The sequence below is a fragment of the Mauremys reevesii genome, linkage group 4 (genome assembly GCF_016161935.1).
Source record: "Mauremys reevesii isolate NIE-2019 linkage group 4, ASM1616193v1, whole genome shotgun sequence".
NCBI classification, from domain to species: Eukaryota; Metazoa; Chordata; order Testudines; family Geoemydidae; genus Mauremys; species Mauremys reevesii.
Genome location: NC_052626.1, coordinates 71,182,076 through 71,209,549, shown reverse-complemented (window position 1 = coordinate 71,209,549; position 27,474 = coordinate 71,182,076). Strand labels below are relative to the sequence as shown.

Here is a 27,474-nt window from a genome sequence, read left to right as displayed (position 1 = left end):
AAACTGGACACTTGTTTCTGCCCCCCCACACACACCACGCACACGCGTTAGAGCACCTGTAAGGGTTTGATCTACCCCTCCCACATCAGTGCCATTATTGCAGGTAACAAAGGGGTGTCAAACTCTTCTCGCATTAATACAGCCAGCAAAAAGAAACCATATCTTTGTCCCACCAGACACTTTTATTCAGGTTCTCACCTAAAGGGCTACAGTGCCAGCAGGGAAGGCTGTGAGAAAATGAACTTTAGTTTCATCTTTAACCATCGTACAGCTCTGTCGTATAATGTCAGCAGGATGGGAGCCCCACTAGTGGGGCTAGAAACCAGCATTGGCACAGTAGTATTGTAAGGATAGTTTTCCTCTTTCTGCTAGGTGGCAAAGTAGCAGCAAGTCCATTTTCCCTACGTTAGGGCAAAGCACAACCAAGTCAGGGCCTTGGACCCACCTCTGAAATCAGTCTACAGTACAGTCCACTTTAGTCAGTGCCTCTGGCCTAAAGCCGATCCTGTAGCCTTAGCAAGAAACATTCATATTGGAGCCCCATTTCAAACTGCATAGAGCTTTTTTAGGGAGTGTACAGGGTGGCCATTCCCTGTGACAAGTGATGGCAGCAGCACATGCAGCCTCCTGAGCTATTACATTAAAAGGCTGTGACAAAAAGGGGTTGCTGCTCATGCTAGGGCTTGCTGGTGGTGGATAGTTCTAGGCCTAAGAAGCCTATCTGCTGCAATCTGAGCTTGAAACACAGCTTCATATCAGAGGATCATAGTAACACTATTTAGTCCATCTGGGATTTAAGATGCTGTAAGTCAACTTAGAGAGAGTGTACTGAAAGGAAAAACAGCCTCACATCCAGGAGACTCATACTGCCTGCACGCAGGGCTAAAGAGGAGGGAGCACTCTATGGTGCTGTGAGCTGGTCTTGTTGGGGCAAGTGCTAAGGAAACTGGGTGCCTCTAAGCTGCTCTACAGAATGTTCATGTTGTCTTGTCCGTGGACTTGTCACCTCAAGCCAGCACAAACTGCAGGTTAGTGAGCAGCACCTTGATGCCACTGGTGACAGTCACCACAGAGGTGGCAGGGTTGAGTTTGAAGGTGTTGGCATCTCCCTTTTTGTAACGATCCCGAAAGACATAGATGCTGCCATTACAACTGGCAATTTTCCAAAGGGATGGTACTGAGCTCCAGGCATCTGGCAGGCAGAGTCGGGTGAAGCTATCCAGGAGGGGATTATAGCACAGCAGCGAGTCCCCCTCAGCCACGATGAACACTAGGTCTTTATGCACAGCAGCATGCATGTGCCCTGCAAAAGGCAATACATAAGGCTTCACGTGGCACTTCTCTGTATTGGTGTCATAGCACTGAATGAGCCGGGAGGGCTTAGTGAAGAAGTCCAGATCATTCTCCTCCCCACCCAGCAGGTAAATGATACCATTGAGGTTGGCACCTGCAGCCCCAGAGACAGCTACTTCCAGCTGGCTGGTCTCTGTCCACACATTGTCTCGCACCCTGTAGTATATGACAGCATTGGAGAGTGTGTCCTGCAACGTCTTGCCCCCCAGTGAGTATATAGCATCCTTGCTGGGCACGGAGACAAGGGTGTGTTGGAGCCGGTCACGGGGCAGAGGAGCACACCATTCCCAGTCTACAGTGGCATTGTTACATTTCCACATGCGCCGTGGAATGGAGCCCCCTACGACATAGAGGTCACTGCCATGCTTGCAAGCTGCAGTGATCTGATGGCACAGGCTATTCTGGCCACTCACACTGATTGAGTCATCATCAGCACAATGCAGAGAGACAGCAAGTGAGTGTGTACGTGATGACTCCTTCCCGATCAGGTAGATGTGAACGTTCTCCCCAATCTCCTGAGAGAGAGAAGGGATTTTTGTCAGAATCCAGGTAGGAGTTGCGTCACAACACACATGCCAGCACCATCCAAAGCTCCATTCCCTTTAGGGAGTTTTGTGGCCCAGTAGCTCTGTGTTAAGTCATCTCAGCCTCACTTGACTATAAGGTCTCAGGCTCCTACATCCTCCACCCCCTGTGCTTCAAGCCTTGTCTAGGCACCTTTTATCCCTGACCTGGTAAAATGAGCAGTGCCCTGCACCTGAATCAGGCTTCAGTTCAGTTAACGGCTAGGAAATGCTCAGGGAGCAGAATTATAGTCATGGGAATGCCAAGCCCTAAGCTTTCTAAACTGGCTCCTTATCTGTATACTTGGGGAACGCCAGGCTAATACCACTGATTAATTAACCCTATTGGAAAGAGCAGCCTCGAGGCTGAGGCCATTGACAGTACCTGGGGTTTTCTACCTATGTGCACGCATTCCTGGTATTGAAGCCACAGCTTTTTCAAACACTACAAGGTCACAAATGAGGGTAGGAGCCCTTCCTCAGTGAGTAGGGAACCAGAGCAGTATGATAACTGCATTAACCACAGGGCACAGCGGCCATCCATACCTTTAGACTGGATCGCAGCACCTCCGAGAAGCCTGCCCTCTCCTCTTTGTTGAAGTTGATCCAGGTTTCTATGGCAACTGTTGGATTCTGTGAACATGGAACACCATCTGTAGTTTCAGAGACAAAGGAATTTACCATAAATTGACATACTATTCTCAAGGCATGAGCTGAACCACCACCCTCTTCTGCATAACCTCTTCCCACCGTGAGGACACCAATAAACCCTATCTTGAGCAAGAGTAAGGCTGAGGTTTATAAAACCTGGCTAGTATGGCCAGCAGGAGCAACTAGGCACCTGTATCAAGTCTATCTGGTTCAACATCAGGAGACATTGCTTCCTGGGTGACACAGCAAATGTTCTATTTAAGTCAAAGTCAGTGAGCTAATGTCACAGATCTTAGCAAACACCCTTCATGGGCACTCACTAGGACTTCTGAGAGATCTTATTCTACTTCTAGCAAAAAAACATTTTTTTTTTACCTTAATTACACTACCTTAGGGGCCCGCTATAACATATTACCAAGGTTCAATACCGCCGTTTCGGCGAGGCGGCGCTGGGGAAGGAGGGTTTGTTTCTGCGGGGTGGGTGGCGCTGGGGGGAGGCTCAGGGGGGCTGGGCAGCACTGGAGGGGGTGTTTCGGGGGGGTGTCAGTGGGTTTCAGCCCTCAGCTGTTTTCTTTGGAGTAATATGGCCCTCGCTGCTTTACAAGTTGTGCAGGCCTTCCATAAACCCTTATATCTTTAGTAAATTGCCAACAGCATGCTAGGTGATTGTATATATGACTGCCTGAGAGATCATCGCTCCCCCTATGCGGAATCCTCTCTAGATTCAGCTTTGATTGTGTGAGGCATGACATTCCTTCTGAAGGTTCCTTGACTCTGAAATCTGCTTCCTCAGGGCCTGACAGAGCCCCAAGTTAGTTTGCATTCAATGCATTAGACAAGACCCACCTGTTTGCTCATAATGAGGGAGTTTATTCTGTTTAGGGTTGATCCATTATTACTGGGATTGTCTAAATCACTGGCTCTAGCAACCAACACACAAGTTAAATGTATGGTTTTATTCTGGAAATGTGTCCAATGGCCTAGCAATGGACAAGTTTTATAAATAAAACATCATCTGCATTACATTTGTTTTAATGCTTATCATTAATGCTTGCTTATTTTCCTCGGGCTTCCACTAACTGGGTTGTAGTACAGGGAGTGCTTAAGCTAACATAGTGCTTCTGCCTAACCGCACTATGGGTGTATTTCCGTTTGGGGCCCATTTTACAGGCCTACCTGGGTAACACAATTGTACAAGGAGAAAAATCCCACCACAGGAGCCTTTAACCAGAACAATCAAACCAACCTAATCTGGGACCAAACATTAAAATACCATAATCCTAATCCTACGGTTACTGCATGGTGTCACTAAAGGTCAGAGTTAAGGCTGTTTAAGTGCCTTAACATGTTTGGATTTCTTTTAAGTGTAACCTTAACTCTGAATTTCCTGGGTTTATAATCATAGAATCATAGACTTTAAAGTCAGAAGGGACCATTATGATCATCTAGTCTGACCTCCTGCACAACACAGGCCACAGAATCTCACTCACTCACTCCTGTATCAAACCCTAACCTATGTCTGAGCTACTGAAGTCCTCAAATTGTGGTTTAAAGACTTGAAGGTGCAGAGAATCCTCCATGAACTGACCTGTGATCCACGCTGCAGAGGAAGGCAAAAAAAACTCCAGGGCCTCTGCCAATCTGCCCTGGAGGAAAATTCCTTCCCGACCCCAAATATGGTGATCAGCTAAACCCTGAGCATGTGGGCAAGACTCACCAGCCAGACATCCAGGAAAGAATTCTCTGAAGTAACTCAGATCCCGTTCCATCTAACATCTCATCACAGGCCATTGGGCATATTTACTGCTAATAGTCAAAGATCAATTAATTGCCAAAATTAGGCTATCCCATCATACCATCCCTTCCATAAATTTATCAAGCTTAGTCTTGAAGCCAGATATGTCTTTTGCCCCCACGGCTCCCCTTGGAAGGCTGTTCCAGAACTTCACTGCTCTGGTGGTTAAACCGTCATCTAATTTCAAGTCTAAACTTCCTGATGGCCAATTTATATCCATTTGTTCTTCTGTCCACATTAGTATTCAGCTTAAATAATTCCTCTCCCTCGCTGGTATTTATCCCTTGGATATATTTATAGAGAGCAATCATATCTCCCCCAGCCTTTTTTTGGTTAGGCTAAACAAGCCAAGCTCTTTGAGTCTCCTTTCACATGACAGGTTTTCCATTCCTCAGATCATCCTAGTAGCCCTTCTCTGTACCTGTTCCAGTTCAAATTCATCCTTCTTAAACATGGGAAACCAGAAATGCACACAGTATTCCAAATGAGGTCTCACCAGTGCCTTGCAGAACAGTACTAACACCTCCTTAGCTCTATTGGAAATACCTCACCTGGTGCATCCCAAGACCACATTATCTTTTTTCACGGCCATATCATATTGGCAGCTCATAGTCATCCTGTGATCAACCAATACTCCAAGGTTCTTCTCCTCCTCTCTTACTTCCAGCTGATGCGTCCCCAGTTTATAACACAATTCTTGTTATTAATCCCTAAATGCATGACCTTGCACTTTTCACTATTAAATTTCATCCTATTACTATTACTCTAGTTTACAAGGTCATCCAGATCTTCCTGTATGATATCCCGATCCTTCTCTGTATTGGCAATACCTCCCAGCTCTGTGTCATCTGCAAACTTTATTAGCACATTCCCACTTTTTGTGCCAAGGTCAGTAATAAAAGGATTAAATAAGATTGATCCCAAAACCGATCCAAGGAACTCCACTAGTAACCTCCCTCCAGCCTGACAGTTCACCTTTCTGTATGACCCGTTGTAGTCTCCCCTTTAACCAGTTCCTTATCCACCTTTCAATTTTCATACTGATCCCCATCTTTTCCAATTTAGCTAATAATTCCCCATGTGGAACCGTATCAAATGCCTTACTGAAATTGAGGTAAATTAGATCCACTGCATTTCCTTTGTCTAAAAGATCTGTTACCTTCTCAAAGAAGGACATCAGGTTGGTTTGGCACAATCTAGCTTTTGTAAAACCATGTTGTATTTTGTCCCAATTACCATTGACCTCAATGTCTTTATCTACTTTCTCCTTCAAAAATTTTTCCAAGACTTTGCATACTACAGATGTCAAACGAACAGGCCGGTAGTTACCCAGATCACTTTTTTCTCCCTTTCTTAACAATAGGAACTATGTTAGCAATTCTCCAGTCATATGGTACAACCCCTGAGTTTACAGATTCATTGAAAATTCTTGCTAATGGGCTTGCAATTTCATGTGCCAGTTCCTTTAATATTCTTGGATGAAGATTATCTGGGCCCCCCAATTTAGTCCCATTAAGCTGTTCGAGTTTGGCTTCTACCTCGTATGTGGTAGTATCTACTTCCATATCCTTATTCCCATTTGTCATCCTACCATTATCCCTAAGCTCCTCATTAAAGACTGCGGCAAAGTATTTGTTTAGATATTGGGCCATGCCTAGATTATCCTTAACTTCCCCCCCTTCCTCAGTGTTTAGCGGTCCCACTTCTTCTTTCTTTGTTTTCTTCTTGTTTATATGGCTATAGAACCTTTTACTATTGGTTTTAATTCCCTTTGCAAGGTCCAACTCTACATGGCTTTTGGCCTGTCTCACTTTATCCCTACATGTTCTGACCTCAATAAGGTAGCTTTCCTTGCAGATCACTCCCATCTTCCACTCATTGTAGGCTCTCTGCTTTTTCTTAATCACCTCTCTGAGATGCTTGCTCATCCAGCTTGATCTACAACTCCTGCCTATGAATTTTTTCCCCTTTCTTGGGATGCAGGCTTCTGATAGTTTCTGCAACTTTGACTTGAAGTAATTCCAGGCCTCCTCTGCCTTTAGATCCACAGGTTCTTCAGTCCAATCCACTTCCCTAACTAATTTCCTTAATTTTTTAAAGTTAGCCCTTTTGAAATAAAAAACTCTAATCACAGATCTATTTTTGTGTATCCTTCCAGTTTAGTTTAAACTGAATTAGCTCATGATTGCTTGAACCAAGATTGTTCCCTACAACCATTTCTTCTATGAGATCCTCACTACTGTGGAAATAGGGAAAGAATTAACAAGGATTTGAAGGGGATCTTAATGCATGTCAATCAGTTAGCAAGAGTCAGGCTAGTAGTTAGCAAGAGTTAGGCCACACTGTAACCCTAATGACGTGAGACTTGTAGAAGCGAGGATGGTGTGAGGCGAGAGGGAAAGAAACTGTGTGAGAAGTTATTACGACCTTGCAACTGATAACCAAATATGTAGACTGGCGTCTCCTAGAAGTGAGAAAAATAAGATAGCAGGATGGCTTATGTATAAACAAAATGCAGTTGTTGCTCATTATTGTCTGTATTATTGCTTGTTATTGTCTGTAACAAAGGTATAAATGCTTGCTGTAATTGTTTACCTGTTGAGAGACCTGTCTGGGACTGGGGCAACCCTGTGTCCTAGGGCACTCCCTCCCTCTATTGTAATTACTGGAGAAATAATAAAGTATTTGATTTTGCTGCACCCAAAGAAAAAGCGAGAACTGAGTTTTTCTCCGACACTACTCACCAAAACCAAATCTAAAATGGCATCCCCTCTTGTTGGTTCAGCAACTACTTGGTGAAGGAATCCAACAGCTATCGCATTCAGGGAAATCTGAGCCCTATTATTATTACTAGCACTTGTCCTCCAGGCTATATCTGGGAAGTTAAAGTCTCCCATGATCACACAATTCCCATTAGTATTTACTTCATTAAAAATATTAAAGAGGTCTCTATCCATATTCAACTCAGATCCCGGTGGTCTATAGCACACCCCAAGCACCATCCCAGGGGAGGCTCTAGTAGCTTTCTTCCCCAATGTGATTTTTGCCCAGACACACACTGTCTTATCCATTCCATCCCTTCTTATTTCTTTATAGTCTACCTCATCATCGATATACAATGCTAATCCACCACCTTTGCCTATATTTCGGTCTTTCCTGAACAGCACATACCCTTCAATACCTGTACTCCAGTCATGACTACTATTCTACCCGTTTCTGTTATCCCTATAATATCTGCTTTCACTTCCTGCACCAGTAACTCTAGTTCCTCCATTTTGTTACCTAGGCTCCTCGCATTGGTGTACAAACATCTTAATTTTTGCTGTTTGGCTTCGCTCACATTCTTTACCCGATTAGGCACAGACATTCTACTGCCAGTATCACCCATTAGACTGATATCTACACTACCCTTTCTCCTTATGTCCATTCTCCTACCCACGGCTGTACCCTTTCTTACTTCATTTTCTTCCTTCTCAATGTTAAAATCCGGCATGGAGATTACCTGGACATCTCCCAACCAAATGCATGTTTTTAGGGTAATTACAAACAAACTGTAGGTTTTTTGTACCCTTGAGTTACTGATATACACTTTCAACCCTAACTCCATCTGAACAATTTGTCTGTGGATTTCGTAAGTTTTTTTAAATTAAAAAGTTTCATACACGCCCTAACTTAGAAAATGCTACCATGCGATATTTCTAACGATTTGCAGATATTCAGTATCAATCTTTTTTTTTTTTTAATTTTAACTTTTATGGATAGATTCACCAGTACCTCCAAAGCAGTGCACAGCTGCCAGCGAGGGTGGGTGCACAGCTGCCAACGAGGGTGGATGCACAGCTGCTTTGCCTCGCTGGAGCAGCACAAAGCACCCAAAGCATTCCGGTGAATCTGGCCCTTAATTTGCAGTTGACTTATTGGAGGGCTGTGTTAATTAAAATACTGCTAAGCAAAGAGCACCAGGGCCAGTATCGCTGAATTTTAAGGACTTCCCCATAGTCCTGCCTGAATTACCCTGGCAGTGCTGTCTCAACACATTATAGAGCCATCAAAGCAGTACCACGGGGAAGCCTTTCAAGCCCTGATGCCAAGCCAGCATGAAGCCATAGAATTTTTAAAGAGCAGCGGCAGCCCTGCTTTAAGTAAAAAATGGTACTCAACCTTAATTATGGAGTTGCAACCAGCACCTCCATAATACCAGAAGGAAAAAGACAGTAGGGAGAATGAAAGGGCTAGAATTAATCATGACTCGAATGGCTGAAATACTGGGCACCATCTCTAGATATGTTTTCCAAAAGAAGTGAAGTTCAGGTAACTAAGACAGGAAAAAGCCCCTGTAAAAATAGCTCTTGCTAAAAAGATAAGGGAATCTTTGGAAGATGAACATATACACAACAGTGGAACAACATGCATCCCAAGCTGTTAAGGGAGCTAGCAAACAGACTTAACGTACCATTGAGTTATTTCTGGAAAAATCCTGCAAACATTCCAAAAATCTGAAGAAAAGCACATACAATTATAGGCTCCCCTACACAAGCTATGTGGCTTCACTGCCTACTGAAAGCCCTACAATATGAGTGGAGCAAAGAGTCTTCTATAGGAAACCAACTTAATATGACACAACACATGTTTGGCACTTTACGGACAAACGAATCCAGCTCTGAAATGCTTTCTACTGAAATTGACAATTATTTGAGGTAACTCATAGTATTATTGAAAATACCACATAGGATGGAAGCTCAACAGTTCATTGAAGGTTAATAAACTAGAGCCGAGATATCAGTGAGCAGGGACCCCCATAAGGTTTAATGCCAAGCATCCCCTGAAACCTATGAGGTTGGAGGTTGTTACCCTTTCCCCAGGAACTGCTGTGAGATAGACAATATGGCCATTTTACCAGCATCTTTTATGTTAATGTAGCTATTGCTCAAAGGTTGGATGCTTCATTGCCAGCTGCAGTTACCAAGGCTTCTTTGAGTAAGTTATGCTGGATGGTTTGCTATGGGAAGACTTGCTTTGCTCAGTCTCTGAATAAGATAGTTGGATCCTCTGAATCCCATCCTGCTGTCCTTCAAAGCCACCCTGCTGGCTGTTCAGATAATTCCCACAAACCTCTGAGACAGCCACCCCAATTCTCTCTCCACACCCACATCCTGGCTGGTCTCATAAGCCCCCTATGCCTACCTGTAAGGATGTCTGTCAGCAGGCGGAGAGGTAGGTGCAGGAACTCCTCTGTATCCTGAAGCTGTGACAAGTGTGACTTGGCACAGTGCTTTGCAGCGGTGTAGAGCTCCATGTCACTGTGTTGATCTGCCAGCCACATAACCTGAAGACAGTTCCTCACCTGCACCGTGCGGGCCAGGAAACGGGAGCACTCCTCAAAAAGGGCAGTCAGCTGGTACATATCTGCCACCTCATACGTTTCCTGCAACTCTTCTGCCCGCAGCTTTACAGTCCCATGGTAAATATAGTCCACCAGGAGTTGGAAAACACTCTCACTAACATCTTGCAGCTCAATCACCCTGTTGTGGGCCTCCTTCAGGTTGGAAGTGAACATGGAACGAAAGAAGCAGCTCTGAGCTGAGAGGACTAGACGGTGCAGCTGGAATTCTTTGCCTTCCACTGAGATGGTAACGTCAGCAAAGAGCTCATCCTCCAGACAGAGCTTCATAATACCCTGAGCTACGCGGCCTGAGTGAGAACGGTCAGTGAAGGTGTAGTTCACAAAGTAGTTCTCTTCTGTGGAGGAGCCCCCAGTCTCCTCCGATGAGTCCATGTTGCTGCACAGATCTGACCTCCAGCAATCTGTAAAACAATGGCAGTGAGACTCTCCCCCTCAACTAACAAGATCATGCAACTCAGGGAGCATGCAACTTCAAAAGCCAAGAGGAGTCGATGGGTAGCCAAACAAACTGCAGCCTAAGTAACATAGCTACTAGAAACTTCCACCTGATCTGCAGTGCTTCCTTATAAGTGCAGCACATGAGGTGAGGTGATTAAAACTGCCACAGCTCTCACTACAGTGGTAGCCTCATGCAACAGTGGAATCCCAATATTCCAATCCCTGGAAATAGCAAACACAATTACCCTTTCATCCCCATCTCAGCATCCTAGTGAAATACAGCATAAGAGATCTAAGGTATGTAGAGGACATATCCAGCAACCCAAATCATGAATCTCTCATTTACAACAGAGGGGGCACATGAAAGAAATTTCAGAATTTATGACTCTAATAAAGTCAGATTCGTTCTTCTCATATTGCATACTCCCCACCTCCGGTTTCATAACAGGGATTTCTGAAACCAATAAAGCAAGGAAAAGATGGTAATATTAGTGTGGGCAGGTCAGATGCAAACAAGGTTGAGGCATGGTGTGTTGGTAAAGAGCAGAAGCAGCAGTTAATAGCATGACTAGGTGCTAATTACCATATGAAAATGAGGTGATGTATGTGTAGAGATAACATATATTGGGAGTTTATTTTTCTGAAAATAAAGTGGGAGAAGAGTCATGCCAGAACTGACCAGAAGCCCTCAAACTACCCAGATGAGAAATTTGCCAAGTGCCTGACAGTTGCATTAAATTTGTATGAAGTGCCCTGCATCTTCAATATGAGATACAACCTGCAGAGACTACTCCTCCCAGGCAACTTGGATCAGATAATCAAGAATAATAGAAAGGCATCACATTTCAAGCCAGATGTTATTAGCCATACTCTCCATTAGCAGCAGGGCAAGGTCAAAAGAAGCAATGGTGTCTCTTTGGCAGGCATCTCCTCAGGAGCAGGAGGAGAGATACGTCTCTGTCACAAAGAAGAGCTGCTGCAGAGAGGGGTGGTAGCTACCTCTTTACTTCACTGGTGATGCTTTTGTGCAACTGGAGGGTTTTGGCATCAGCAGTAGATGCATCCCAGCAATAGCAGAACATAGACAAGCTTCTTACAATTGGGACTATGCTCACTCAAAACTCATTTTCACCCCTCAGCGAGGGACTAAATTTCTAGCCCCAACTCTAGTGGTCTATAATGTTAACATTCAATCTTAACCATAGCAGCTATCTCTGCATCATCATTTTTCAATGATTTCAATAAGATGATTTCATCCAAGAAGTTTGCAATTGCTGTAGTCCTTCGGTTGAAGATATAGAGCCACAATTGTTCAACTCAGTCTGTAATTTAGAAGCATTCCTAGGGGTTCTTTGCTGAAACTAACACACACACACACACACACCAGTTTCCATGAGCAACACTTCCTATCATTTCTGGTTGTCAAGAAGATCCTCTATTCTGGAGAATGATAACCTTGCCTCAGCTATAAACATCTTTGTTACTTCTCAGCTGGACTACAGCAGCATAACATACCTGGGCACGAAACCATCAAGCTTTTGGAATCTCTAACTAGTACAGAACTTAGTACTTCTCCTCAGCAAAACAGGCCAACACAGCTACATCAAACCTGTCCCTGCTCTCTACAGTGTCCTCCCATAGGCAATTTCAAGTCAAAGTAAAGGTTTTGTTCCTTATCTTCAAGGCACTCAACAACCTGAGCCCAGGATACCTAAAAGATCACCTGAAGTGCCAGGATAAGAACGGTGATCAGCAATGTCACTCTTCAGGCACCATGAACTTTTACTGAAAGGGTAATGCTCACTTGTGTGGAAACAGACCTCAGACTGTGGAACAAAATCCCACAGGAACTAAGGACCATCACAAACCTCATCACCTACTCCAAGTGCAAAGTCCATTTTTTCAACCGTGCCTTCTCCAATATGAATACAAAGCAGCATGTTCTTATTAAAAAGCTGTACCAAAACAACACACTGCAATGCACACATAGCTTCCTTCTTGGGGAGAGGATGAGAAAAAGAATGAACTACACGTGACAGATGCTAATCATGTCATTTAATGCACTGTTGGAAGGTGTTCAATGCCTGCAATGATGAAGGTGATTTACCTATATAGAAAATAAAATAGATATCAACAGTCATTTTCCTTTTCTCTGGTCTAAAATAAAGAATCCACCAGGGAAACGACATTTTAGTACTACTATTAAAAACTACAGTGGAAGCAGAATAAAGGCTGCAAAAACAAGTGCACAAATTCTGATAATGCTAAAGGTGACTTTTCCCTCATAACATTAACTTGACCACATATCATGTGCAGGATTTTTCAGAGATTGGGGAGCCATATAATCTTCAGATAAAGACTGGTGGTAAAATACAGAATGGGAGGATCCACTTTCATGCTTCTATACCATGTGCTCATGAGCATTCTTTCTTAGCATCACTCAGAGACCTCCAATAACAATTTCAATTTCCATCTCCATGGTGATGATACTCAGATCTACTTCTGTCTTTTCCGGTGAAGGGCAGTTTGGCTGGGCAGGTCTGGGATCAGCTGGAGAGTCTGTCTCTCCCACATTTCTTCATGGAGGCCTCAACAATTTAAGCTCATCTTTCCTCCTATATCTTCCCCATGTCTCCCATTATCTATCACAGTTGACAACACCATTGTTTATATTACTTACATGATCAGGGAGTCATCTTAGGCCCTTCCCTCTCCCACCACTTTTTTCTCTGTCCCAACAGCTAACACACTTTTACAAGCCTTGATTATTTCCCAATTTGATTACTGTAACCTCCTCCTCTTTCGCCTCCCACCTACCCATATCATTGCTCCCTCCAGTGTATCCAAGTTGTGGCTGAGAGATTAAAAAAACTATTAATGATTTTATTGAATTTCATATAAGTAATTATGCAATCAATCCAAGGAAGAGAGGGATGGAGCTACCCCCAAGAAGAGGGAAAGAACTGATGAAAAAAGAAACAAAGGAAAAAGTGATGAAAAAGTGGAGTGCTTCACAGGTTGTTTGATGAATGAAGAGCATATGAATTCAAATGTGACAGAGCTTTACTTCTTGTGACAATGGATAATTGATCACATCAGGGAATAAAGATTACATCTTTCAAATTTTATGAGTCTTTTGTATGCTGTACTTCCAAGCCCACCAAATCAACGCTGGTCCCATCCTGGGAGTGCGGAAGGCGCCTGGAAAAGCGCTCCCATCTCTGGATCTTTCCTGCCTCCTTTCATCCAGCCCTTCACCACTGACTGAGGTTTACCGTCAAGTAAGCCCTCGGACAACACCAGACTGGCCTGCACTCCGCTGCTGCTCTCCTGTCCACGCCTCCTACCCCGGTCTTCCCCTGCATGCACGGCACACTGCCCACAGGCCTGAAATACCAGACCCAAACTGGCCTGTGGCCGCCCCTCCGCTCAGAAACCTGCTCCTTCCGAGTCCCCCAAGGCACGTGAGTCCAGCCAAACCGGGGCGGCCCCCCTCGCACCTCCCGCCAGCCAAAGCCCCCGCTCGCCCTTTGGGACAGGAAGGCTCCTTCCCCTAGGCGCGGCCCATCCTGGACCCGGAGCCAGCGCCCGCCGCTCCCCACCGAGGGTGCCCAGCAGCCCGGGCGAGGGTCGCGGCTACGGCCCTCCCGCGCTGGGGAAGGGCGGAGGCACTAAGGGAAAAGCCCGCGCGGACTCAGCCTGGGAAACGCGCCCGCCCCGCGAGGGTTCCCACCTGCGACTCTTCCCTTCATGCCGCCGGTCCGGCCGGAACCTCCCACCAGCCTTCCGGGGAACCTCACAACGGCTGCACCTTCCTCTTCCGCATAGCGACGCGTCCGGCACTTCCGGTCAATTTACCGGAAACTCCCGGAGAAACTGACGACTGTGGCAGGTTCTACTTCCGGTTCATGGACTGGGGACTTCAATGGTAGAGGCGCTTTCCGGTTCCGGTCTGTGTCCTTGTGTGTCTATGTCCCCGGCTCGCTGCCTGAGGCAGGATGTTGGCAGCAGCGCTGGGGCTGGCCCGGGCTGGCCTTAGAGGTGAGGCAATGGGGCAGGGGGAGGGCGGCTCGGCCTGAGCTGGCGGGGAGGAGTCGGGTCCCCCGTGAACCCGGCCCCACATGAGTCGGGTTGTCTGGGCGAGGAGCCCCTCGGTAGGACCGGCCTGTGTGCAGCTCCCTCTGGCTGGGGCAGGGGTCACCGTGACCCCTTCCAGCCCTGCCTAGAGCGGTTCGCTGGCAGAGGATGTCTTCCTGCCCTGTTCGCCTCTGCCTCGCTGGGTCGGCTGGTGCCGCCCTTTGGGGAAAGATTTTACTTCGCTGAGTTCTGTGCAGCTACATGGCAAATGTCTTGTGTCTCATTGGCCACCTGCGTCTCCCTGGTGTCTCCGGGCCTCGCTTCTGTTGGTGACTCCAGGTTTAGTGAGAATCTGCCTGTTCACGTGCTGTAAGATATCAGCTGAGTTAGCGCTTCTGGGAGAAGGCTTGAATAACGTGGTGATGATCGTGATATAAACATCAAGACAGAAAGAAAAGATCTCCGAGTTGCGTGTTATATTTGATCTGTTCTTTCTGTTAAGCGGGGTGTCACCGTGTTACTGTTTGCTCTAGTATATCGAGCACTATTCATTTCCAAGTAAAATAATTGGGCATATGGTTTAGATACTGCTGTAGGAAATTGAGCGATACATCCTCCACTCCTAAAGTGTGATTAATTAGATTTCTGGTTTAGGAGAAGAGGGTTGATTGCTTTGTGTGGAAAAGGTATCACCATAGCCTTTGTTTTTGCATAGTACTTAGTAGAGAGAGTAGGCCCCCTTGGTAGAATTTGTGTGTGTGTGAGTAGCACTTGTCTGCTGGACTGCACATTCATGATTTCTTTTGGGGTATTTTCACTACACTATATGATTATTGTTGGGGGGGGGGCAGGGGAAGGTCAGACTTAATTGCCATATGTTAAAATGGAGCTCACTTCACCAGGATGGGGCAACATGAGGAAGCCTCCTGGTCTCTGGAAAGGAGGAAAGAAGGCATTCCTCCTTAAAGGAGGATGGAGTATGTGGTACAGACTGTTTCATCTATGCTCCTTCTCTTTGTAGCTGCTGCACGCCCTGCATTGCTGTTGCAAGCTCGTTTTGAGGGGAGCTCCACAACAGAGACCCGTCGTAAGTCTAAGTTTATTAGTATTTCACCAACTCCTGGAGTCTGTATAGTGGGTATTATTTAGAATAACTCAGTAAGGTGACCATATTTTCAAAATCAACCCACAACATTTTTGCAGTGACATTTACATATATAAAAGAAAATGTATGTGCTTTATTTTTTCGAAGTGTGCTGGTGCTGCTACTGCCAGCTTCTGACTCCACCACAACCATTGCATATTTCTCAGAGGGGAAGAGGGTTTTTAACTTTGGTAATACTCTTTCCATTAGACTGTTTCTGGTAATCATCCCAGATCTAATTCTGTGTTTCAGTAAATCTTGAACAACAAAAAATAAACCTTTTGGTTGACGAAATGAAAAAACAAGGACACTTCAGGTGTTGTGAAAGAAGTTGCTGAGATGTTAGAACATTATATGGAAAATGGGGACTGTCCTATTAAAAATAAGACATTATGTGCTGGATCAACTGCTTTCCTCTTATTAGGAATCAGTCTGTTATTTCCCTTAGGAAATGTTTGCTGATGTTCACTCTAAACTTCTCTCTCACTTTATTCCTTTTACTGAATTATAACATCCCCCCCCACCTTCTGATTCCACTCAGTGTGATGCAAGTAGTTTCATAGTCATGGTGACATGGTGTTCTGTTGTCTGACATCTGATGGGCAAGTCTACTCCAGTGCCCAGCCACTTACCAAAGTCTATTTCCTAAATATGCTATGCATCGTGTACATTACCAGAGATTAGACTCTATATATTCCTCCTGGTGTTGGTAGATAGCCATTTAGTTCACCATGTTGTGAGGTACCTCCCTCTCATTGAGTTGATCTTTGCAATCATGGTTTGTCTCCCCCTGCCTAGCTGCTCCCTGCTGGGGGACAGACCTATGACCAAGCTGACTAGAGTCATGCTGAGCTAGTGTGGGCTGGGAGTTATTGCTCCTCTTTCTATGGCTTACCATGCAATAGCCCTGAGAAGTCTGTTGTTCTTTCCAGCCACCGTTCGACCAAAGGATGAAGTGGCCCAGAACCAGCTATGTGCATTTGGAGAGTATGTGGCTGAAATTCTGCCTAAGTATATCCAGCAAGTCCAGGTAGGTATTACCAATCAAATCATTCTGGCTTGGGGTATGTGTAGTGAGGAGCTGACTAGTAGAGCCATGTGTGGATACAAAATTTGTATCTGCATCCAATCCATGATCCGCAAACATGGTCTGCGGAGATCCACAGATTTACAGGACTCTGGGTGGGAGAGAGTGATAGAGCTGGCTAAAAACCATTTCTGCTATTGAGTTTCTTGGTCTGATGTGATATACCTGATCATGTGGCCCCAAACCCTCCTGGTCTGAGTATCCTGCTTTATTCAATGCACTGCTCAATCCCTTCAGCGTCTATACTAATTCACTTTCTGTTCTTTTCCGCAGGTGACCTGTTTCAATGAATTGGAGATATTTATCCATCCTGATGGGATTATTCCAATTCTGACTTTTCTTCGAGATCACACCAATGCCCAATTTAAATCCCTGGCTGATTTGACTGCTGTTGATGTCCCAACTCGACAATACCGTTTTGAGGTAGGAACTATTCCTTGGAGGTACAGACCTGCAAAGAGTTATAGAAGATGATGGTGTTGAATACTAAGATAAGCAATTGTTTACAGCTCTGGCCATGGCCTTTGCATTCTGCAATAGTTATGCTTATCTGCTCTGAGAACTTTGGGTTTTGCTTAACCCACTGAGCATAGAATCAGTTGTATCACTGACATATTAACATACCCAATTAAATAGTGAGCCCGAGGCACTCTGAGGAGAAGTGTCTGCATCTGGGGGCCATGAGACAAGTGCATACTACTATTCTTAGGGGAATTCTGTGTCACTGCCCAATGCAGGATTTCACTTTTCTCCATAGAACTAGTGATGCAGAGCTACTGGCCACCATTAGGGGCCACTAGACTCAGCAGAGCTCCAGCTTCCAAATACAGTTCCTCCTTGCTTAACATAGTTATGTTCCTGAAAAATGCGACTTTCAGAGAAACAATATTAAGCGAATCCAATTTCCCCATAAGAATTAATGTAAATGGGAAGAGGGGGGGGGGGGGTTAGGTTCCAGGGAAAACATTTTCACAAGACAAATCTCTCTCTCTCTCTCACACACACTCACACACACACACACAAAATAAGTTTTAAGCAAACAATTTAATACTGTACACAGCAATGATGATTATGAAGCTTGGTTGAGGTGGTGAAGTCAGAGGGTGGAAGAGGGTGGGATATTTCCCAGGGAATGCCTTACTGCTAAATGATGAACTAGCACTTGGCTGAGCCCTCAAGGGTTAATACATTGTTGTTAATGTAGCTTCACACTCTACAAGGCAGCACGAATGGAGGGAGGGGAGACAGCACAGCAGCCAGAGACAGAGAGAGACACTCTGTGTGAGAGAGAGACACATTGCCCCTTTAAGTATGCGGACCCCACTCTAAGTACATTGCCTTTTTAAGTAGATCAGCAGGTTGAGACAGCAGCTGCTGCCAGCAAGCTCCCTCTGTCCTGAGCCTTGTCGTGTGCCCCCCCCCCCCGACCCCTGCTTTATGGAGATGGCGTAGGCGGGGGGGCAGGAGCAGGGGGGCACTCTGACATTAGCCCCCCTCTTCTCTCTAAGGCAGAGGTTCTAGGCTGCTGCAGTTCCCAGCATGTCCTGAAGGAAGGAGGCGGCGTGCAGGAAACTCCATACAAGCATGAGACCCAGCAACAGGCTGTTTCTCTCTGTATTCCTGGGCTCTGGGGGTTAGGGGATGTGGATGTCTGGCCTGGTGTGTGCCCCGCAGCTAGGCTCTAGGGGGTATGGGTGTCTGGGCTGGGAGGGGGGCGGGGGGGAGTGCCCCACAGCTGGGCTCTGGAGGGGGTTGGGAGTGTGGATGTCTGAGACTGAAGGGGCACAGTTTTCCCCGAAGATGTGCACAGCTGGAATGTGTGACATCTAGACCGAGGCACCCGACAAAAGCATTACAGAGAAACAGCAACTGGGTTCTTGCAGCAGTTTCTTTAACTCTCTACTCCTGGGGGAAACTTTTTTTGTCTGTATTGTTACAGACATACTTGCTGACAGGTATTTTGAAATAAATTACCAAAATAATTGAAACTGGTGTGATTATATTGTGTTATTTTGACAAAATATAAAGCACTTTTTAATTTTTGGGCGCAGAATTTCCCCAGGAGTAATACTACTCTTTGGATCTGAAGCCACTGATTTACTTTGACCATGACACACAAACCTTTCTCCTCCATGTATTCACCAACCATTTTCTTTCTGATGATATCAGCTCCTTCTGCTTCATCTTCCTTGCCCTCATTGCAGCCTTCAACTCTGAACAGCTCCATTCTCCTGGGTGGCCTCTGTAGTTAGGCAGGCTTCTCTAGTTAGTTAGCACTAGTTGTGAAGTAGCACCCAGAGGCCCCAAACAGGATTTGAGGCACCATTGTGCTAAGCAGCATTCACACAAACATCAGAGAGTCTCAATCCCAAAATATTTACAATTTCATGTCTTGGCTCTGCTCCTACCTAGCTGCATCTCCATCTATGGTGCAGGTGCCTTCTTTGTTTTAAAATCCTCCATGGACTTGCTTCACCTAACTTCTTAGGCCTGATCGATCTCTCTCACTCACACACACACACACTTTTCTAATACTAGCCTCTGTCCCTCCATAGGATCTGGCAGTTTCTCTTTTGGTCTTGTACAGCATCTTTCTCTTTTGCCTCATAGGGTTTCCATATCAGATGAAAGGTGGTGTATTCTAAAACAAAAAACTAAGAGTTGGCCTGAAACTGTTTTATTGGTATCAAACTCCTAAAAACAGTATTACCCTTCCTTTAAACTTGGTTTATGTTTAAAAAAAAATTGCAACAGGGTAGCTAAATCTAATTAAAGTTGATCTAATTACACCAGTGAAAACCCTTTATATAGAAACACTAAACTCCTATTGCATATAAACAACACAAAATATATTTTTAAATCTCTTCTTAACCACATAAGAAAGTTAAAGCATTTGAACCTTAATTTACCAAATTTCTTTTTAATAGTTTTTGCTTGAAGCAACTTCCTTGTATTAATAGCTTTTTAAAAACTGCAGGAAATAATTAGTTATAAATGGTAGGTGGGATATTCAAAATCACCTAGTGGATTTAGGCATCTAACTCCCACTGACTTTCAATGGGAATTGGCACCTAACTCCCTTAGGTGCTCTTGAAAATCCCACACGGTAGCTCTTCAGTTGTTCCAAAACACAGATGCACACACAGAAAAGATAAGTCACAGCTTCTGTCTTTCACTTGTACCTCCTCTGAGACCTGAAAGACTTTTACCAGCGTTAATGCATTGTTTTGCCTTTTTGGCCACAGACTCATAGCAATAGTGCAAGGATGGACATGTCTTGGTTAAACTGGTCTGTTAGGCAAAAAGAGAGAGGCAGGGGGAGTGGTAAAAGAACAGCTGGCTGAAGCTGAACCCAAGCAAGACAGAGGTGATGCTAGTGGGCAGAGAAAAGGATTTTGAAGAGTTTGCAGCCACAGTGCAGCCTCCTTTGGTTGAAGGCACACACCCACAATTGGTCAATTCAGTCCGTAGTCTAGAAGTAACCTTGGATTCATCACTGACACTGAGGTCTCATATGGCACCACCTGTGAATATTGCTTTCTACCATCTTCAGTTGGCCTGGAGACTCCATCCCATCCTGGTGGATGAAGACCTGGTCTTGGTTATTTGTATCTTTGACACGTCTTGATTGGAGTACTGCAATACACCCAGGCATGAAACCTTCAGCCCTTAGGAAACTCTGGCTAGTACAGAACATTGCAGCACGTCTCCTCAGCAACACAACCTACTCTGAACATATCAAACCAGTCTTCTGCCCTCTACACTGGCTTCCCTTAGAATTTTGAACCAGGTTCAATGTCTTAGTCCTTATCTTCAAAGTGTTCCATGGCCTGGGCACCGAAGAGCTAAAAGACCACCTAAAGCTCCAGGGTAAAGACTGTGGTTGACAACTATGCTCTTATGGCACAGTGGAACTCTCAACAATAAGAGTAAGGCTCACCTGTGCAGGAGACACAACTTCCTCTGAGAGGCGGTCCAAGACTGGCATGAATTCCCCAGGAACTAACGACCCTCATAAACCTCACAACTTTCCACTCCAAATGCCAAGCGCATTTCTTTTACCTTACCTTCTGTAATGTAAATACATAGCAATAGGTATATTCAAACAAGCAACGCTACCAAAACAAGACATGCCACTGCACATGCTTCTTGCTGTGGGGAGAGGATGAGAGAATAACCCACACATAACAGCTCTGTAGTTACATTGCTTAATGCACTACTGGAAAGCACTCAGCTACTGCAGATGAGTGTGGCATATGAACCTATATAGAAGAGAATAAGAGGGGGAGGGATGAACAGGGAAGGTAACTTACACACAAGGGAGGGAAGAGCAGTACCTAAGTTTCACATTTCAGGTATCGTTCAGGGTTTAGCTAACCTTATGGACATGGAGATGTCACCTGGTTGCTTCTCCTTGCCCATTTGGGTCAAGACATCTTTCAGGATGGTGGACAATGAAGGCTAATCAGTGTGATGGTAGATTTCTGGTTCCTAGTAGGTGACCATGCTGGCAAGACTGGTTGGCACACAGTAATACAGTTTCCTTCCTGTAAGGTTAAGCTAGTAGCCAAGTGACACTTAATAATGCAATGTCCAGAAAGGGATGACAGCATCATCCCATCAGAACTAATCAAAACATATTTAGTGTTATATGTTGACACTTCCTGCCATTCTAGTAATATCTTACTCCAGAGGTAGGTAAACTACGGCCTGTGGGCCACATCTGGCCTGTGGGACCTGCTCGGCCCTTGAGCTCCTGGCCCAGGAGGCTAGCCTCCAGCCCCTCCCCTGCTGTTCCCCCTCCCCTGCAGCCTCAGCTCACTGCACTGCTGGCGCAATGCTTTCGGCAGCAGGGCTGCGAGCTCTTGCCGGGCAGTATAGCTGGAGAGCCGTGGCTTGACCCAGTGTTCTGTGCTGCGCAGTGGCGTGGCTGGCTCCAGCCGGGCGGCAGGGCTGCCTGTCCTGTGCTCTGGGTGGTGTGGCTGTAGTGCCGCCAGCCACCAGTGCTCCAGGCAGCGCAGTAAGGGGGCAGGGAGCAGGGGGGTTGGATAGAGGGCAGAGGAGTTCAGGGTGGGGGTATGGATGGGGGCGGAGGGGGGGTCAGAGGGTGGCAAACAGTGGGGTTGAATGGGGGGCAGTCAGGAAGGGGGGGCTGGATGGGAGGGCAGGAGGTCTGAGCAATCAGGGAACAGTGAGAGTTGGATGGGGCAGGAGTCCCAGGGGGGCCATCAGGGGGTGAGAAGCAGGGGGGGTTGGATGGGGGCGAGGGCCAGGCTATGCCTGGCTGTTTGGGGAGGTATAGCCTCCCCTAAACAACCCTCCATACAATTTTGGAAATCCGATGTGACCCTCAGGCCAAAAAGTTTGCCCGCCTCCTTAATCTGTTACTAAAACACTTGGTGACCTTGCCAAAAGCTTTGCAACTCCCTGATCAGTTTTTAGTTTAAATGCATCCAAGTTGTGATAGTATTTTTGTCTCCAATTTCTGCTCTTTTTATAAACTGGTCAAGTTAAACTCTTATTACTTTTCACCTGCTTTGGACAATATGAGATATTAATCCATGGTATAGACTGTAACACTACATGTGGCCAGTTAAGTTTCAGGAGAATTGGTTTGTTTCTGGGGCAATTAGAGGTGGTGGGTTTTGTTTTTTTCATAAATCAGGCTAATAGTAGAAAAGTTAGCCTGAATTTTAACTATGGAGTGGCTACCCTTGCTCCATAGGTATGAAGTTCTGTCATGGTCTCACTGGAAAACTCATTTGAAAACCTCTCGTCTTCCTTGCCCTTGCCCCTTCAGCCGGTATCTTACTATAAAAATCTCAATTCGTTCCAAGAGACAGTTTGTACATGAGCTAGGACACAATAAATTGGTTGCTTTTTCTCAATTCCCTTTAGATTGTTTATAATCTCCTGTCTCTGCGCTTCAATTCTCGGATCCGTGTGAAGACATACACAGATGAGCTGACACCTGTTGATTCAGTAGTGTCCCTGTACCAGGCAGCAAACTGGTATGAAAGAGAGGTGAGCGCCAGTGTGCTCTCCCAAGGGCTTTGTGCTTGGGAACAGGATCCATATGGGAGTTGGAGGAGGCAATGTTTGAATGAAACCCTATTCCTCTGGGAACTGTGCAGGAGGGAATGGTGTTGCCCTTGGGAATGGGAGAAGAGGCACTTGACATTCTTCTGAGGGCTTTGAGCAAAGGTATAACAAGATCCAATGGCTGGAAGTTGAAGTTTGACAAATTCAGACTGGAAATAAGATGTAGGGGGTTGGTGTTTTTTTTTATTAACAGTGAGGATCATTAACCATTGGAACAATTTAGAATCAGACACATAGCATTGGAAGGGCTCTTGAGAGCTCATCAAGTCAAGCCCCCTGTGCTGGGGCAGGATCAAGTAAACCTAGACCATGCCTGACAGGTGTTTGTCCGATGTGTTCTTAAATACCTCCATGGACTGGAATTCCACAACCTCCCGTGGTAACCTGTCCCAGTGCTTAACTTTCCTTATATTAGAAAGTTTTCCAAATATCTAACCTAAAATGTCCCTTGTTGCAGATTAAGCCAATTATTCCTTGTTCTCCCTTTAGTGGACGTGGAGAACAATTGATCACCATCCTCTTCTTGCCCTTAACATATTTGAAGATTATCAGGTTCCCCTCTGTCTCCTTTTCTGAAGACTAAACATGCCCAGTTTTTTTATCCTTTCCTCATAAGTCAGGTTTTCTAAACCTTTTATCATTTTTGTTGCTCTCTTCTGGACTCTGTAATTTGTCCACATCTTTCCTAAAGTGTGAAGCCCAGAATTGGACACAGAACTTCAGCTGAGGCCTCACCAGTGCAGAGTACAGCAGGACAATTACCTCCTGTGTCTTATGCACGAGACACCTGTTAATACACCCCTGAATGATTTTAGCCTTTTTTGCAACTGCATCACATTGTTGACTCATTCAATTTGTGATCTACTATAACCCAGATCCTTTTCAGCAGTACTACCATCTAGCCAGTTATTCCCCACTTTGTAGTTGTGCGTTTTATTTTTTCCTTCCGACGTCAAGTCCTGTGCATTTCTTTATTTAATCTCATCTTGTTGAATTCAGACCAATTCTCAATTTTGTCAAGGTCATTTTGAATTCGAATCCTGTCCTCCAAAGTACTTGCAACCCCTCCTAGCTTGGTGTCATCTACAAATGTTACAAGCATACTCTCCACTCCATTATCAAGTCATTAATGAAAATATTGAATAGTATGGGACCTCATTAGCTGCATCCTCCCAGTTTGACAGCAAACCATTGATAACTATTCTTTGAGTACAGTCTTTCAGCCCAGGTTGTGCACCCACCTCATAGTAAGTTCATCTTGGCCATATTTCCCTAGTTTGCTTATGAGAATGTCATGTGGGACTGTCAAAACCTTCTTAAAATCAAGATACATCAATCTTCTACTTCCCACCTGTCAAAGAAGAAAATTAGGTTGGTTTGGCATGTTCTTGACAAATCCATGCTGGCTATTCCTTATAATGCTGTTATCCTCTAGGACAATAGTTCTCAGCCTATTTACCATTGTGGGTCACATATGCAGCCCATAATATGTTATGTGAGCCGCATTGAATACTACCTGTATGGCCCTGAGGATGTCACATGGGCTGCAGCTCTGTGCTGATTGGGCCACAGGTTGAGTAGTGAGGATGGTGGTTATTCCAATGGTTAATGACCTTCGGTGTTAAAAATTTGCATCTTATTTCCAGTCTGAATTTGTCTAACTGATAATTTTTAAATCAAGATTAGATTTACTTTTTTTAAATATAAGCTCAAATTCAAATGGAATTCTGTTGGGAAAGTTCTAAGGCCTGTGTTATATAGACTTGGAAGGATGAGATTTTTAATCAGTAAATGTTGGAAATGTCGATTTTGCCATACACACACAAACTGGTGGAAAAAATATTTCCATTGATGATGATAGAAGTTGATAGGCAAAGTAAGAAAAATACTGCTTGTAAGCTACAGGTTGATTTTAGGATATTTACTTTGTTTTGACACGTGATGTTGACAGTTTGCGTTTTAATAATGTTAAAGCTTTAACTTTTTGAATCTCCGTGTCTATTGTCATTAAGTAATTGTCCCCCCTATAATTTCCCACAACTGTGAAAATTTAAATAGATTAAAAATTGGAAAAATGCTTCTTAAAGCCCATAATTTTGCACAACTGTGGAAATTTAAATGGAGGGGGGGAATGCTTAAAATAAACATCTAAATTGCAAATAAATAATTGAATTCTGCCAAGCCTCCTTAAAACCCATAATTTTATACAGGAGGTCAGACTAGACAATCACAGTGGTCCTTTCTGGCCTTTGAATCTATGAGCAGTGCCCCAGATCAACTGCCCAGCCACTACAGTCTCCAGGCATCCAGCCTACACATTGTTGGTACAGTATATGCGGGGGGTGGCTTCTTTCTAGGATGAGAGAGAAAAAAGAGGCTGGGCAGGCCCCTTTGGAAAGAGGTTTTCTTTGTTGGGTTGGCCCCTCTTAGATGAGGTGTGGACGTTTTAAGCTTCTGAGGTACGCTGAGGGGCTTTTCTAGGATGGGGTGATGTGGCTTGTTTGGTTTCCTTTCTTTTAGGTTTGGGACATGTATGGAGTCTTCTTTGCCAACCACCCTGACCTGAGGCGAATCCTAACAGACTATGGGTTTGAGGGCCACCCATTCCGGAAGGACTTTCCACTCTCCGGATATGTAGAGGTATGAAGAATTCTGGTTCACTCTGCATTCAGAAACCCATCTGTGCTTCAGAGCTGGGACATGGCTGTTATGGAACTGTAAAATGTTTGCTTAATAATCATTTACATTTCCTTAGTGCCTTTCAGGCACTGTACACATTTCCCCCTGGAATTTAACCAACACACAGCACCCTGCATAATAGAGGCGTTTGGGGCCAGAGACACAGGGCAAATCTTTCCTCTTACACAAGAGCAGCAAGAAGTTTTGCTTTCCAGGCAAAGAAGACAGGACCATCTACTTTTAATGCCCCATCCAGAAGATTGAATTCATTCCCACTGAATTGCTGGAGAATCGGTTTAACTCCCTCAGAGGGTTTAATGATTGTGTTGATCTTTCTGGAACCTCTGTTTTCAGGGAGTCAAGGTGTTTCAGATCCAATGGCAAGACTACAAAGCCATCACCTTTAGCTGCCTCAGCTTTCTTCACACATCCCATTCCTCTAACCTAGATTTTTATCTAGATTAAAACACAAATTAAATGAGTTTGTTTGGTCTCCACCTAGTTCTAAGTGACTGCATCACAAAGCTTAGTATTTTTGCACAATTGAATCTGGAGACTAGAAGAGACGGGACTGCGGGTCAGGATTAGGTGCATTAACTTTATTTTGAGAGGTGGAACAGAACTGGAATAGCAGAGGCTGCTGTAGGAAAGGACAAAATGACATCTGCAGAGCTGAGGTTGGGAAATTAGGACTGGAATAGCAAGGGATCAGGCTTGATGTGTGTGACAGAGCTGGATGGTACAGGCCTGCACATTGCCGGATTCTCCTTATGCCATGTGTCCTGAGCTCTCATGAGCATTGAACTAAAAAATTGGAGTGAGCAGTCTGCAAGCCTGTCATTTTTTGTATTTGACTAACAGAAGAAGCTGTTCAGTGGCTGGGAACAAGCAATGGTGACCAGCTTGTTTTTGCCCTGTTGCAGGTGCGCTATGATGATGAGGTGAAACGGGTGGTGGCAGAGCCTCTGGAACTGGCTCAGGAGTTCCGCAAATTTGATCTGAATAGTCCCTGGGAGACGTTTCCTGCCTATCGCACAGCTCCAGAGACCCTGAAACTAGAAGCAGGAGAAAAGAAAGGAGATGCAAAATAGCAGCAGGACAGAGAGGATGCTGGGAACTTCCTGTGTGGCTCTGACCTTCCTGTTCTACCGTAATATTTATATGAATAAAACCTGACATGAGACCCTTGTCTGTGAACTTATGAATGGAAAATGCAGTTTTCTAATTGGCTGAAAAGCACTTGGAGTTGTTTAAGCCTTTCATTAACTGTAAAATGTAAAATCATTAACAGGGAAAAAAAATCATAAACTGGGTGTGGGACTCCTATGAGGAAGAACTAGGGAGGAGACTAGAGCATAGAAAGGAAAAGGGGAGCAGATAATGCAGAACTCAAATGTCCTCTTTCTATTTAACTGGTGTGGCAAGAACTTAACCTGTTTACAGGGAAACATTTTAATTAAAAAAACAGAATGATATAAAATAAACAAGGCATACATTAAATAGATTGAAAACCGGCTAATTGACAGGCCTCAACATCCAATTACAAATAGGGAATTATCGAGCGGGTAAGTTTCTAGTGGGGTCCCGCCAAGCTCAGTTCTCGGGCCTATGCTATTTAACATTTTTATCAATGACCTGGAAGAAAATATAAAGTCATCACTGGCAGAGTTTGCAGATGAGACAGATTGGGGGAAGTGGTAAATAATGAAGAGAACAGGTCACTGATACAGAGTGATCTAGATCACTTGGTAAACTGGGCACAAGCAAACTATTGTGTTTTAAAACTCATAATATTAATTTGAAGTTATACACCATGGCTTACGTTCTTTGTTCCTTTCTTACAGGTTGGGGGACTCTATCCTGGGAAGCAGTGACTGAAAAATAATGTAATTCTTGAATGTGTAAGGAGGGGAATATTGAGTAGGAAGGCTATATTAGATCTTTATTTGGCACTGGGTGAACTGCTGCTGGAATACTCTGTCCAGTGTGACAATGATTAAAGGATTAGAAAACATGCCTTATAGTGACAGACTCGAGCTCAATCTGTTTAGCTTAAGGAAGAGAAGGTTAAAGGGTAACTTAATTACAGTCTATAGGTACCTATGTGAGGAACAAAATACAATAATGGGCTCTTCAATTTAACATTTGGAAGTGGAAGCTAGACAAATTTAGACTGGAAAC

The 27,474-nt window shown here is 44.6% G+C and overlaps 2 protein-coding genes across 3 annotated transcripts; one reads left to right on the top strand and one right to left on the bottom strand.

Annotated features, from left to right (window-relative positions):
- Positions 1-161: 161 nt before the first annotated feature.
- Positions 162-14,085, bottom strand: KBTBD4 (kelch repeat and BTB domain containing 4). Of its 2 annotated transcripts, none has more exons than XM_039537981.1 (4): positions 13,938-14,085; positions 9,547-10,167; positions 2,463-2,569; positions 162-1,868 (listed from the first exon to the last, which is right to left on the bottom strand). In XM_039537981.1, exons 1-4 carry the CDS (start codon positions 13,954-13,956, stop codon positions 1,008-1,010), a joined length of 1,608 nt encoding a protein of 535 aa, XP_039393915.1. In that variant the 5' UTR covers positions 13,957-14,085; the 3' UTR covers positions 162-1,007. The 2 variants fall into 2 exon arrangements, with proteins under 2 accessions (XP_039393915.1, XP_039393917.1); XM_039537983.1 differs by lacking the exon at positions 13,938-14,085 and adding an exon at positions 13,366-13,764.
- An 8-nt stretch (positions 14,086-14,093) lies between these two features.
- On the top strand, positions 14,094-26,490 carry NDUFS3 (NADH:ubiquinone oxidoreductase core subunit S3). The gene is made up of 7 exons (XM_039537984.1): positions 14,094-14,245; positions 15,303-15,368; positions 16,358-16,455; positions 16,786-16,935; positions 22,411-22,536; positions 25,135-25,254; positions 26,217-26,490. Exons 1-7 carry the CDS (start codon positions 14,203-14,205, stop codon positions 26,382-26,384), a joined length of 771 nt encoding a protein of 256 aa, XP_039393918.1. The 5' UTR covers positions 14,094-14,202; the 3' UTR covers positions 26,385-26,490.
- Positions 26,491-27,474: the final 984 nt, after the last annotated feature.